The sequence below is a fragment of the Clarias gariepinus genome, chromosome 27 (assembly GCF_024256425.1).
Source record: "Clarias gariepinus isolate MV-2021 ecotype Netherlands chromosome 27, CGAR_prim_01v2, whole genome shotgun sequence".
Taxonomy (NCBI): Eukaryota; Metazoa; Chordata; class Actinopteri; order Siluriformes; family Clariidae; genus Clarias; species Clarias gariepinus.
The window spans coordinates 13,441,645-13,457,174 of record NC_071126.1 but is presented as its reverse complement, the minus strand read 5'-3'; the positions used below and the strand labels follow the sequence as shown (position 1 = coordinate 13,457,174).

At 39.9% G+C, this 15,530-nt stretch overlaps 1 protein-coding gene across 1 annotated transcript in view; it reads left to right on the top strand.

Annotated features, from left to right (window-relative positions):
• Nucleotides 1-1,107: 1,107 nt before the first annotated feature.
• Nucleotides 1,108-15,530, top strand: part of fut8b (fucosyltransferase 8b (alpha (1,6) fucosyltransferase)) — a 63,945-nt gene continuing 49,522 nt past the window's right edge. Inside the window, exon 1 of the mRNA XM_053488542.1 lies at nucleotides 1,108-1,509. Coding sequence (XP_053344517.1) covers nucleotides 1,298-1,509 — 212 coding nt within the window. The 5' untranslated portion in view covers nucleotides 1,108-1,297. The remainder of the gene's footprint in view (nucleotides 1,510-15,530) is intronic.

Sequence of the window (15,530 nt, the reverse complement as noted above, 5' to 3'; positions counted from 1 at the left end):
GAGACAAATGAAGAAAGGCGATAATTCAGTGAAGTTGGATTTATTGCACGAGTTGTTGTCCATCAATAACGCATTTTCCATCATTTTGTGTTGTCGGACAGGTATTATAACTCGGAGATGCCACATCCGTCCACTCAGGAGACGCCGATCGGAACCGAAGCGTGCGTGTGAGCAGATAATCTCCATCTCCTCACCTGGTGCTCTGATCTCCTCCAGCCATTTAGCGAACGACTACACAGCAATAATCTCTAATCTAACACGAATCTGCTGGACAGAACGGCATCGACCCATGCTGGTCTCACACCTCGTGTTCTAGGTGTCCCATGCCATGCTGGTTAAAGTGGACACGGAAGGACAATCCAAAAAACAAATAAAGACAAAACTGAAAAATCCAACACACATCATTCTTCATCCATTCCCTAATCGGCATTATTTGCTCCTTAGTGCCCCACGCCAAGACGATCCAATCAGAGGACAGACAAGAAAGGATCGGAGACAGCTGTGTCCATGAAAGACAGGAAAAAAAACAGATATCCATCCAAGCATCCATTTTATGCATGATGTCCATCAGATAATTAAAGTGGACATGGATGAATAGCGAAACCAAACACACTGGGCAAGCAACCTCATACCCCACTTCCTCTATTCCACTATAATGTCCCTCTAGGTCTCATAAACAAACAAATTTATGAAAAGAAGACTCATATAAATGCATGACTTGTCCTTAATCAACTCAATTTAAAAAAAGAGCAAGCAACGTCATAACTGCAGCTTTACATAAATAAATAAAAAAAATAAAAATAAAATGAGCATTATGATGTGTACCTAGCCTACTTTATTTTTAGTTTTTTTTTTTTACAATGTCCACATTAACATGCATGAGAACAAATTCGCCTTCAGCACAAATCATCGAAACGCACCAAGTAACAAGAACCATGGCTGGCCCATAGCAGTCGCTCATTCCTGCCCTCCTTGTTTTATTGACTCCATGATGTCCAGTCCTAACTAAATTAGGCACATTTTAACAAACGAGCCAATAAAAAAAAAAAAAAAACCTGCACAAACTATTTGTATTCACTCCTCAATGTCCCCATTGTGATCCTGCTGTCTTATATTGTCCTCTTTGTTGTCGTCCTCAAAGAACTATCTTGTCCCTAAAAAACAGCTTCTCTGCAATGTCCCCGTGCTGATCAGAGCCGTCTCGGACGGACGACAGTACAGCGAAACACACACCCGTCTCTGCATCCTCCGTTATGTCTTGGTGTTGTGAGTGAATTGAACGTGGACGAGGGACAACATGCGGTTGTGGACAACATCATGGCGCTGGGTGGCGTTGGTGCTGTTGGCCTGGGCGATGCTGCTCTTCTTTATGGGCGGCCATCTGGTGCGTGAGAGCCAGCACACGCATGAAACCACACACACGCGACGAGAGCTCGCCAACATCCTCACCAAACTCGAGCGCCTTAAACAGCAGAACCACGAGCTGCGGCGGATGGCACAGGCTCTAAGGTAGGACAGTGTTCCAATGTAAATGTTGTTGTTCCAAAGATAAATCCTTGATCAGATGTATAATCCTGTGACTTTATATATAACCGAAAGTCTTGATATTAAGTAAGTAATGAAGCACAGTGTATTTTGGGGGTTTAAATATTGTTTAGCCAAATCACATCCCTGAGCAATTTACCAATGAACCACTTCTAATTACATTATGAATGGCACATTTAATTTGTTTATAGTGACATTTAATGCACCAGCATTTGCAGTTTGTTTATTCTTTTTTTATTTTATTAATTATCTGAAAATGTTCATTAGAAGGATCAAAGTAATAACTTTACCTCTGAGTGTTACAAAACACTGACACTGGAGACGTTACCATATCTATCTATCTATCTATCTATCTATCTATCTATCTATCTATCTATCTATCTATCTTTCCAATCACCTTCTAACAGCACCTCAGATTAGAGCTGTTATGAGCATACATAGAGCTACAGAGCATAAATAGCAGACACATCTCAATCTCAATTGTTCCTAAGAGATTATTGCTTATTTTAGATGCCTTCATGCAGTTTTGAAATATAAAAAAATTACGAAATACCATGGAATTTGGACGTGTCCAAACTTTTGACTAGCACTGTATATACATTTTATACAATAATAGTATAACATAGTTTATTACTATTTTTTTTACGCAAAATTAATCATATGACCAATTTTGACCCTTATGGCTTTTCATAATCGCAGTGCTGTTACTCGGCTGTGTGTGATTATGGTACGTTTAATGCAAATACAGTGGAACCTCGGATTACGAGCATAATTCGTTGCAAGAGAGAGAAAAACCGTTGGCTCACTTGTGATGACGTGACGCTCGGTGTCAAAACAAGAAGCGCACGCGTGAAACATGATTCTCGGTGCTCGTAAACCAAGAAAATGCTCGTTTTTTAAGTTAAATATTATAAAAAATCGTTGCTCGTCTTGCGGAACACTCGTAAACCGCGTTACTCCTAATCCGAGGTTCCACTGTAATAGGATGAGCAGGTGTGCTGAACGTTAAGCTTCTAGATGGAAGTTTGGTTGATACCAAAGTTGTATGCTTGAGCAAACTTCAAGGAGAACTATTGAAGAATACATTAAATATAACATGTGGGAGTGGTGGCTCAGGCGGCTACGGCTCTTGGTTGTCGTTTTTCAGATCTGAGGATCCAGATTCGAGTCGTGCTGTCAGTGTGTTGCCACTACCCATCCACCGCTGGTCCCATTTGAAAGATTTTAATTTAACATATGTTAATGTGGGAAATACTATAAAATTACCTAATCTGTTTCCAAGACTGCACGTATAACAGTTTTACAGAATGTTTGTGTTGTGTAGTGTGATTGCTGTCGGAATGAAAGACCAGTGGTAGCGCTCCGTCCTACACTGTGGGTGTAACAATCTGCTCCAGTAGAAGCTGCTAAGGATCTCCACAGTCTCATGCAAGGGATGGGATCAATTCTCACACACTCACTCACTCACTCACTCACATATTCCTTGTACTGCTTGTCCTGTTCATGACCACAAGAGACCTGGAGTTTATCCCGGGGGACTCAGGGCAGTAGGCAGGTTACATCAGAAATCATGCTGTGTAGCCACGTTGTTAGAACTGCTTTTTCATTAACGTCATGTAATACCAATCAGATTCGACAGAGATGTGATATAAACCTAATTTATCAATGCAGCTTAGATGTACAGTATATATTTAGATTTCTTTTGATTTTGTAACAGGAAATCTGGCAACCCTAGCCATAAACATTACAACTGTTATTATAAATTATATTGAGGTACTGCTTTATAAACATTATTATAACGTAACATTTCACGTTAGTCCCAAAGTGCTGACAACATACTAAAAAAACCAATCCATAAGTCAAGACAATTATGTCTAGTCATTAAATTAGGAAACAACGCCAATGCCAATGTAGCCTCAGTAGCTCAGACAGCATGTGAGTCACTTTCATCAATTTTATTAAGTGATGATCCGGTACAGTGCATGGCGCAGTATAATCCCTAGGGTTCGGCATGCCAGAGTTGGCTTTCTTGTGATATATAGCCTTCTGCCTTACCTTCATGACATCAGGGCGGGGGGGCACAGGTGCACGATATTCTGTAAACATACTGTAGCAGTTTCCCTGTGTGAGGTGCTTGGCGTTTACAGTCATCTGGGTACAGTATAGGGTTTTATATTAAACTTACTTGCTGTTTTCCCTGCCCCTCCATTTCATCTTCTTCATTTTGGTTAGGACCTTAAGCCTGTTTCGGTTTGTAGTCTGTTGATTTGCTGATATGCTACGAGAGGCATCATGTCAAACCAGGAGCCCCTTTTGAATATAAGCCTTAAACCGATTGACCTTTACAGAATATTTCACGCACAGTATAGTGATAAGACTCTTAAAGCGTAAAACATTTTTAAATGGTGCAAACGTTTTAAACAAGACTATACGTCTGTGAATGATGATTCTAACAAAGTGGCTCGGAGTCCAAAGCAGTTGTTCCCATGAACGTTCAGCGAGTGGCGCACCTGATCCTTGAAAATCGATAGATAACTTGTTCCCAGCTTGCAGAAGAGGAATGTGGGAACTGTACACACAATCATTCCCTAACTCCACCTGCACATTACAGGGTCTTAACTAGGAGTTATTGCCACATCCCAAATACAGTTCTGATCCTCCTCTGAGCCATTTTTACATGTTTGGGCTATTAAAGGAGTTCCTGGGAGGCCAGTGATTCAAACGTCAAAGCAGGCAGTCCAGTCATGGCTCTGGTGTACTGAGAAAACTTTCTACCTTAATGGTATCTAAGCACAGGTGAAACACTGGGATAAGTGCATTAGTGTAACAGGGGATCATATAGAGCAACGAGGGAAGTTTTTATAACACTCAATCAAAAGTCCAGGTTTGATTTGAACATCCCTCGGAAAATGGTAAGAAACCGTATTGAAACTTGACCCGTTTTAATACACTTATCGAGAGAATGATGAGGTTTCAGTATTGATTGTTGATACGGGATGTAATGATTGCTTTGTAAGGGCAGATTTACACACAGATATATTCCACACCTGACTGAAAGGTTAAGATTAAATCTAAAGCATGGTGATGGGAACGCTTGTTTCATTGGCTTAAACATTTACCCACTAGCATGGTGGATATAGTTCTGGTGCTGAAATCATAGGAAAAAAAACGTATTATTATTATTATTATTATTATTTATTGTTATTATTATTATTATTATTATTATTATTATTATTAATAATAATAATAATAATAATAACAATAATAATAATAATAAATTAAACGTCTAGTCAGCTTTGGATTTTGAAGCTTATCTCTGTGTCTAATGAGAACCAGATATTTCTGCCCTTCAACTGTCCTTACATACTTAAACAGAGTGCACACACTCACTCACTCCCTCTCTCTCTCTCACACACACACACACCCCACTGAGAAGCCTGTGTGTACATCACCCTTATCAGAGTGTTACGAGGTGTAATGGAAGCCGTTAGCCAGCTGTCCGTCATCTTTAAGCCATTGGCTTTCTTCTTCTGGTGTGCACACACACACACACACACACACACACACACACACACACACACAAACTGCAGAATAGTGCTGACAGGCAAAAAGCTCTAGCATTTTGAAACCCTGCCTATCCGGTTGTGCTCACATGCGCCTACAGTACAGTATATACTTTGTAACCCTTGAGTTAGCCCACTAAGTCCTCCTGTGTTATAAAGATATCTTGTGATTCAGCGATTCGCCTTGTGTTAGGGTGGGACACCAGCAACTCTTCCCTTCCTTTCTGTTAAAAAATATTGATATTTTCTGGAGGTACATGACAAGGTCAAATTTCTGCAGTTTTAAGCCATCTATATATACTGTACCAATCAGCCATAAAACCATCCGTCAACTATCTTTGTAGGGTGGCATGGGCCCACACAGGATAAACCAGGGAACTTTGGGTACAAGGCAGGGAATACTCTGGATGGGTACCAACACAAAAACTCACACACTAACAGCAACTTGGAAATACCAATCAACTGTGTCAATCAACCATCTACTGTGAATTTCTCTGGACTCTGGGAGGAAACTAATGGAGAACATGGAAACTCCATGCACGCAGGATCACAGATGAAATTCTATCCAATGGGGTGCAGGCCAACACTGCTGACCACTAAGTCTTAAGATATAAACCTTATATTGTGTAGCTCCCCTTTGGACTCCACAAGACCGCTGAAGGTGTGATATGGTATTTGGCACCAGGAATTTAGCAACAGATTCTCGCTAAGGTACAGTAGCTTTCAAGGTGGAGCCTTCATGGACTTGTTTGTGGAGCCCTATCAAGCAGATTGAGATCTGGTGAACAACTAGTCCAAAACCTTGAAGTCTTTGCCATGTTCCTCAGACCATTCCTGATCTGTTCTTGGTTCTGCATTATGCTGCTGAAGAGACCCCCAATTTTTTACTTTTAGGGAATACCATTGGCAATAACTTAGGCGTACTTTGTCTGTAGCAATGTTTAGGTACAGTATGTGGTACGTGTCAGAGTAACATCCAAACGTACAGTACAGTATGTCAGGACCCAAGGGTTCCCAGCAGAACACCGGCCAGAGAATCACAGCCTCTGCCAGCTTGCCTTAATCTCATCGCGCATCCAGAGTGCTAAGTCTTTCCCACATAAGTGATTCAATCAATGAGCCTTGGACAGCCATTACTCTGTTGACGATTCACCGGTTGTCCTTCATGTGACCCTGTTCTAACCAGTGCATAGAGGGAACACCACAAAAACTGTCATCTAGCATTCACCCTTATTTTGACCCTTATTAAAGTCATTCAGGTCTGTACACTAAACTCTCAGCTGCTTATTTTTCCGGGATTGTAATAGGATAACCAGCGTCATTCACTTTATCCGTCATACCTATTTTACAGTGTGAAAGTATATGCAATATTGTGTTTATAATGGGACTGTCAATAATAATGCATTGTTTAGAAATTTCATGCAGTAATATATATATATATATATATATATATATATATATATATATATATATATTTTTTTTTTTTAAGTTATTTATTTATTTATTTATTTATTTTTAAATGTGGGAACTATTTTTACAAGCAGACATGAAAAGCCAGATGTGGGTGTGGTGTCTCAGACCCTTGGTTATTGATTTTTACATCTGAGGATCCGGGTTCAAGCCCCATCGTCGGTGGGTTTCCACACCTGATACTACCCGTTTGGGAGATTTAAATTTGACATTTGTTAAATCTAAATTTTTGAGATATTATAAAAACGCTTAATCTGTTTCCTCTAATCGGTTTGTCATGCAATTCTTCATTCCAACACTGCACATTTATGATACAATTAAATCTGAATATTTAAAATTTTGAATCATTTGACAGCATTAGATAATAATAATAATAATAATAATAATAATAATAATAATGACCAGTTCTTATGATCTCTCTCTCTTTTACTCTGGTATACTGTGATCCTAACATAGTGAACGGCTCTCTCTTCTAGCACACTAACAAGTATGCAAGTATGCAATCAATTTCATTTCATCTACAAATGCGCATAGTTGGATAATTTATTCTCACATCTTGCCAAATGGTTCTTGTGTCAGTGTTAAGTTTTCTCTTTCCATCTGTTCATTGGGCAAAAATACTCAGTCAGGCAGAAAAACGTTTAGGCTTTTTTTATCTGATACACGATTCTTATTCAGAAACAGCTATAAAGCATGCACAAACCAAAGCGGTGCTTTATTTATGCCAGTGCACTTCCTTTAGTAACACCATATGTCTAATAGTTGTGTAATACAATACAGTGCCACTATCTGTATCTGTTGTCTGTGTAGTGATCCAAATATCTGTAGCTGTATTCGTATTAAATCACAGAGTGGGCCAAAGTCTGAAGTGTAAACCTTAAATACAAAGGGATCTCAGGATGTGTAACCACGCCTACATCACTCTACCATCATTGATTTCAACTAAAGAGCTGTGCATGACTGTGCATGACTGTTTTTTTATGTATATATTTTTATTCCTCCTAAATATCATTGGTTCTTCCCAGAATGTAAGCCAAATAGTAGCCTAATTTAGAGTACGGTGACCCTGACTAATCAGTAACTTCAAAAGGATTCATAAAGGAATGGTTTAAATCCTACACACTGCACTGTACCTTTATATCTGACAGCTCACTAATGGTCACCTGAAAGTAAAAACCTCCCACTCAAGTGTTTCTCTAGACAGGTCTCATAAATATTAATAGATATAAGACTATAAGACATACCAGCATATTCATAGCACTTGTGGAACTCCGTGTTCATTATTTTAAAGTGACAACCGGAGTGGTGTTAAGATCAGTACCAAGATCAGTACTGTTTATTACCAGAAACGACAACACGGTCTGCACATGGATGGAAGATCATGCACTGCAAGACCCCATGTAGGAGACTGACATACGATATTATTGTTTTAAAGAAGCATTGTGGTCATTAAGCAACTAAGTGAAACAAGTTGACTTGAAAGTGTTTCAAATATGTTAAGAAGTTGCTGTGCCTTGTGAGATCATAATCTAGATGCACACACATACAGTACCCTTAACCAGATGCCATGTGAAAACGTTTTAATTCTAATTCTTATACCTCTTATTCATATCTGTATTCATCCTCATATTTACTGTTTATTATAAAGAATAATAAAAACCCCATGACGCCTTTGACTGGTAACTTCCATCTCTTATGACCAAAACAACATTTTATAATTTTTATTTTACATTTCACAACAGTTTTTATCAGGTTTTATATATACATTACCAGTCAAAAGGGATTTTTGATGCTGGTAAATCTAAATGAAATTGATCTCTGCTGCAGAGGTCTTGGTTTCCTAGGAAGGTGTAATTTGCAAATGCACTTGACAATGCTATACTTGCAAGAACTATTCTAGGAAAGCTGACCTTCGTGTCTTAACAACTGACTGTTGTTGTTGGTTGTTAGTTAGTTATGTGTGTTACAGTATTTCATAGTTTTGAAAAAAATCCAGTATCGTTCTAGAACATGGAAAATAAATCAAAACTTGTGTCCAAACCTTTGACTGGTACTTTAAACCAGACTTAGACTTTTTAATACTGTTGCACAGTACTGTATATACAGTAAATGCTCTCCACCAGTTTTTCACATTGCTGTTGATTAACTTCATGCCACGCTTGGCACAACGATTTGAGCATCTCAGGTATTGATGGCTTATGACATCCATCTTTCACTTGATAACATCCCACAGGTTTTCAGTAGGGTTCAAATCTGGAGATTGGGTTGGCCATGACAGGGTGTTGATCCAGCTGTCCTCCTCCCACATCTTTATTGACCTGGCAGTATGGCATGGAGCATTGCCTTGTTGGAGAACATAGAGCAGAATATTCTTGCAGGATAACCTTGATTCATGCATCCTTCACAAAGACAACTCTCCAGCTTCCAAGACTCCAGCCTTACTGAAGCACCTGAAGGTCATCATTGATCCTCCTCCACATTTCCCAGTTGGTGCAAGACACTGTGGCTTGTAGCCCTTCCAGGTCCTTGTCTAAACCATAAGATACCCAGGTGTTGGCCAAAGTTGAAAATTGGACGTATCACAGAAGATGACCTTACAGTCCAGTTCTCCATGGCCCAGTTCCTATGGTCTTTTAAAAATCCCATCCTGGCCTCCTAATAATCAAGGGCTTTTGTCTTCAGCCATGCTTTTTTTTTAAAAATCGTCCTCAGCTTCCAATTCACCCGTCAGCTTCAGGTTGCCTTGTACATTTGTTCTCCCCAGTGTCTGCTGCTTGACCTTGTTTCTGTGTATTGTCATCTTTGAATTCTGAGGATGGAAGCAACCTGACGTTTACTGCATCCCTGTGCCAGTAAAGCCAGGTCTGAACCCTTCTTTTCCTGACTCAAAACTAACTAAAACCAAGTCTTTTGGCATGATCAATGGTTATTTTTAATATTCCAATTACCGTTGAGGTACCTCTAGTGCTGGTCTTGCCATCCAGCTGGTCACAATCCAAGCGGAGAGTCATGATCACAGCAGTCATTTTTTTTACTTTTCCTCGTTAAATAAGATGTGATTCAGGTGATCACCTAATCAGTATGTCATAAAGCAGAATGAGGTATGCTTGTGCTGAAATTTAACAGACACAGTAATGAAATGATTGCCATACTTGTGAGAGACGCTGACTTAAGAGGAAATTGCAGTGCAATGGTTTCTCATTTTTTCAGAGATATATATACAGTATACTGTATATAAAAGGAAAACCAGCATGATGGGACTGAGTAATTGGTTTAGCCATTATATATACTACCTGAGCAAGGGGATACATGGTTAAAATCTCATCAAGTATGTAAATTATTAGAGGATGCTAGCAGAGTAACAATGGACTTTAAGTCAGTTTTAATCTGGGAGCAGGGGAGTCATGGTGGATTAGTGTTGCCTCAGATCTCCAGGGTTGGGGGTTCAAGTCTGTAAGCTTGGATTTTTTTTCTGGGTACTGTTGTTTTTCTTGAAAGTCCAAAAACTTATTCGTTTAATTCAATCAAAATGTATTTGTATAGCGATTTAGCAATGGTGGTTGTTGCAAGGCAGCTTTACAGGATAAAAATTATACGTAAGTGAATTAGAACATATAGACTCAGTTTCAGTAACTATCAGTTTGTGCATGATAAGCAAGCTAATGGTGAGAGTGGCAGGAAAAAAACCTCCGGAGTTGACAAAAGTAAGAAACTTTTAGAGGAACCAGGCTTAACAGGGAACCCAACCTCATTTGGGTGATATCTGATAGCATAAGATAGGGGTAGAGCGATAGTGTCTATCCACGTTTCAGCCGGCACATTGGATGTGGGATACTCTCCACCCTGACGCTTCTTCTGCATTTAAATACATCAGGACTCACACACCTCCACGCTCTGGCCAGGCTTAACCGTGAACCCTCCAAGATAGGGAGTATCCAGTGCCCAATGTGCCGGATGGCACGTGGACGGACCATATCCCCCTATCCTTATCCTATCGGATATCACAAAAACAGGATGAGTTACCTGTTGAGTCTCAAGGTTTCTTCCCATAGTCATCTGTTGTATCTGTGGCAGTTAATTACGGTGTCAGGTTGCCAGCTCGATACCTGATTGTATCGATGCACTTGGCGGTGAAGGGCCTTGCTCATGGGTCTGTTGGCCTGGTGATGTTAGGGCTTAAACCAGGGACCTACTGACCAGCAGTCCAACTGTCCATACTGTAGGTTTGCCAACGTGCCTGTAGTGCATGATTATGACTGTGTGTATCTAGGATGTCCCCTGCTTTGTTCCCCATGTTCCCTGGTCCCCTGGCCCCTGCACAGGATTAGCAGTATTAAAAAAAATTATGATTATCCGAACCATACTGTATGTGCCTCAATTTCCATATTAAAGTTATAACTTTAAGAGCAAAGGCAAAGGTGTGTTGCTAAATCATTTAAATTTCCCAATTTGTTAAAAAAGTGTATTTTGTTATTTTAATGGATTAATCTAATTTGACTATTTATTTACACAATCCAGGATTACTGAGCGATGTGCAGTCCTTGAATTTCTCGAATATACACACGGTTTAACTCTGTAACTGTAGACCTATGCAGACATTTTTAATATTCATTCCCATAATAAGAAAAGCTGTAAGTCACTGAGAGTACGAACTCTAGGGTACTTCAAATGACCAGAGGAGGGAAGGATCAATGTGTGTTCAGTGTAAAGGACTTGGTCAGGGTGTGGAGGTGTGTGAGACCTGAGCGTAGAGTATGTGTTTAAATGCAGAAGAAGCGACAGAGTGATGGATGAAGAGTAAAGAGATTGAGGAGATGCCAAAGGGAGAGGAAGGAGGGTTAAGGGAATGATAGCAGGAAGTGAGAGATGGATGAGACAAGCCACAAGGGAATGACATGAGGAGAGACTGGCTCTGATCATAACTACATCTTTCACTGACCTCTTAGGGTGGAGAGAGAGAAAGAGAGAGAGAGAAATGCCACATAAAATGACATCTGATTCATGAAACATAGTGATTTGACTGCAAATGATAAATCAGCCCCAGCTGTGTGAAACAAGCTTATTTATGTGTCATGTGCATACGAGCCGCCCCTTATACAATCCACATGAAACGCGACGTAATTTATGCAGAAGTTTTTTTGGTGGTTATGAGCCAGTAAAAGGAATGCATTCAGCCGAAGCTTGATCAGAGGAAAGAAGTAAATGGAGAGGAGAAAATACATTTCAGAGACACTAAATCTCATTACCCATCATCTGTTTTATGTTTCCACATGCGTAAGTCTGTTTATCAAAGTTATTAATGCCTATTTTTCCCTGCAATTGATCTTATCATGCTGGTGATTTTGCTCTTGATTACTGTATTTATCTGAAAATCTGAAATTAATGAATAAGAAACTATTAATGGAAATTGCCTTCAATTGTTTTAAAATCATATCGGTTCATATCAGGAGTGGAAGTACTGTACTGTATGTTGGTACGGTCTGCAGTTTGGGAAAGAGGGGAGAGCAGCTGCCTGCCAAAACCCACATTTAAAACCAGTCATGGTAGCACTTTTAACAAAAAGAAAAAAACATTATTTGATAACATTTTGTGGTCTTTAACACTCACTCACTCACTCACTCACTCATCTATATTTATACAGGACTGGAGCTTATCACAGGAGACGGTGTGGGGCATGAGGCGGGGTACACCCTGGATAGGGTGCCAATCCATTGCAGGGCACACACTCATACACACTCATTAATACACTACAGGCTATTTGGGAACACCAGTTAGCTTAATTTGCATGTCTTTGGACTGTGGGAGGAAACCGGAGAACCCAGAGGAAACCCACCAAGCACGGGGAGAACATGCAAACTCCATTCACACAGAGACAGGAATCGAACCTCCTAATTGTTCTTTCATTACTGCTAGTTAAAGTGAGCATGAGTCTACTTACTTTGTCCATTGGTAATGCGAGCTACATGTGAGCTATCTAGCTTTTAACATGAGGCTACATCCCAAATTCCTCCCATTGAGCAAGGACACTATTTGGTGTTTGGAACTGGGGATTCCACAGCCTACAGAGCGTAGTAGTTTTCCATTTAGCTCTATTTGGGAATTTTTGTCCCCTGTAACAATTGATTGGCTATTAAATATTTATATTTATATAAAGACGAATAAGTGGAGGCATAAAGAGAAACTTACGAGATTTACAGGACTGTCCACCACCGCCATGGTTTATTTCTCTCATTCTTTATCTCTTTCTCAGAAAATGGAAAAATGAAAAAAAAAAAGAGTTATAGATAGATGGATGGATGGATGGATGGATGGATGGATGGATAGATGGATAGATAGATAGATAGATAGATAGATAGATAGATAGATAGATAGATAAAAGTACTGCAATGTACTGCTCAGCACAAATGTGAACTCTAGTAAACTTTTCGTGAACAGAATTACACGATCACCTTGCATTACATTCTCCTTTAAATTTCTCCAGACTAAGGACTCTCAGAAGACAGCTGTCCTTATGCTGCCCTCAGAACCGGACAGATTTTATCTCGGGGGCACAAGCGCTGTGTAGGAAATTGTGCCTACCTCGGCAGCCTTCTCCGGACCGGGACAGTCCATCTTACCATCTTAACATCTTAACCGTGTTTTGATGAAATAAAATCCTTAACTCAAACTCATTCCCTCCATCCTGGCGTTTAGCTGCATCAGCTGTTTCGCATGCACGCGCCCGGGAGCACCCACCCAACCGCACACATAAACACACTGTGGCCCAGACATTCCCAAACGCTCTGCTTCAATGTAATAATCTGGTCATACAGCACTATTTTATTCCCAGCAAACCTCCGGCACTTTTGCATTTCCATTTATATATGTGTGTGTGTTAAGGAGAAGAGCCAAGCACTTACTTTAAAGTGTGCCCCTAGTGTGTGTGTGTGTGTGTGTGTGTGCACATGTGTGTATGCGCACACTCTGCAGTGCTATCAGATCACACATTCAACATACATATGTATAAGCAGCAGGTTCTTCATGGTACCTGATTGAATTTTAACGCGACCTCTCTAGCAGTGGCAACATAAAAAAAAATGTCTGTCTGGAAACACCATATGGCATTCCTTCACACACATTCATACAGTATCACAGCTGAAATCAAAACCGTAAATAACATTTTTGTGGCTGTAGTCCTTCACCAATTCCTGATGTAGTATCAGGATGTCAATTTTAAGTCCATGTCACATGTCTGTTCGTGACCTTTTCACACAGCACTATTGAATATTGTGGATCTGATTGATCGAAGGTGTTGATTGATTTTTTTTTTTTCTGACTGTAGTGCTGGCTGCAAGACAAATCAATAGGTTATATCAAAGAACGCGTTTAAACTATAATATCATCGAGGACATGTATTGAGGACACTTAATCTAAAGGTAAAAGACAGCAAGGACACGTCCCCTCCGCACCAACATCGGTCTCGTTTTTTTGGATGTCCTCTGCTAATCCCGCAGGTCACTTCCTCTTTAAACTAATTATAATTATGGATATTCACTAATTAGGAAGTCTTGCCATTATTGTCGAGTCATGTGCTCCGATGTTGACTTCTTCTCTTGGATATTACTTTTTTGTTATGTTATTTGATTACTGTTTTAAATAATTTGGGCTTATACTTAATTCTGTGAAGCTTTCTGTTTACTGGTTGTTAACCAGTAATGAAATGCTCAACATTTTATGAGCAAATAAATTCTCAGTCACAGGAGAGCCTTTAAAGCATTACAAGTGTTTTATCGTCTTATTAAGATAGAGAAGAAAATTAAGGCTGTTAAGGGAGTGAGTGTGTAACGGTGTTATAACATACTGTAAGTTATAACAAGAGCTAAATACTATCTTGGAATACGGCATATTGCTGGGAAATAAGATAGATGAAGCATGTTGTGAAATGGTGTATATTTAGACAAAATGTCTTCCATGTCTTTGGATCTTCTTGACGGTCAGTCGACGGGCCGGGCTGGCTGAGGCTGAAGGAAAGGAAGCGGTCGAGCTTAGACGTGAGCTCCTTCTAGGCTGCTTGCCCCGTTTTGGGTGTTTCGCTTAGAGTCTGGAGAGTACAGGAAAGAAGGCAGATTGAAGGGACATGCATCCGGAACATCGCACTCACTCTAGACTGGAATTCGGAGCTTCTTTATTATAAGGGGTTGACAACTCCGGAACAGTGAGCGATTTCGTGTTGCCAGCCGTGGAGATTGAAGGCGTCCTGTCCATTGCTCGTAACGGAGCTGGCCGTGGTGCTGAATGCTGAACGTCGTGTTTTGCTCGAGTGAGGAGCTGGCACACTGTAAGAGGTGCTGGCTGTAAGCCCACCATCACTCTGGGGTTTACATGGGATCAGCTCCTGCCAAGATGAGGATGACTAGAGCTCCCATAGTTGAGGTTCAAAACCATTCTTCAGAAAAGCTACCGAGGGTTTTTCCAGTTCTTTTCTTTTTATACAGTCAGCAATAATTACTTGCACCATTATGATTACATGATGACACTTTGCCATGTCGTTGGAGTGATGCAGCTGCTTTCCAAATTGACATCTAGTGCTCTAGGTAGGATGGTAGAATGCTTTATTTTCACTATTAAACGTAGTGCACTTAAATAGAAAGGATGAAGTGGTTTGGCCCTAAACTGTTCACTGAATTCTTATTTTTTCAATATTCCAGTACTCCATGTTAAAGGTACATGACATGACATTTTGCAGCAACTGGATTTAAATGTTAATAAGAAAAGTTTCCTTTTTTTTTTTTTTTTTTTTTTTGTGTGATTAAAGCAATAATGCCACCTACTGGACTGGAGTTTGGAGCAGAACATTTATAAACCAGCATTTATATCACATCGCTTATTAAATACTTTTAATACTTTTAAACCTGCATGAAATATAGATGTACTGTACAGTATGAGACAAATCAGACAGCAATTAAAACTGCA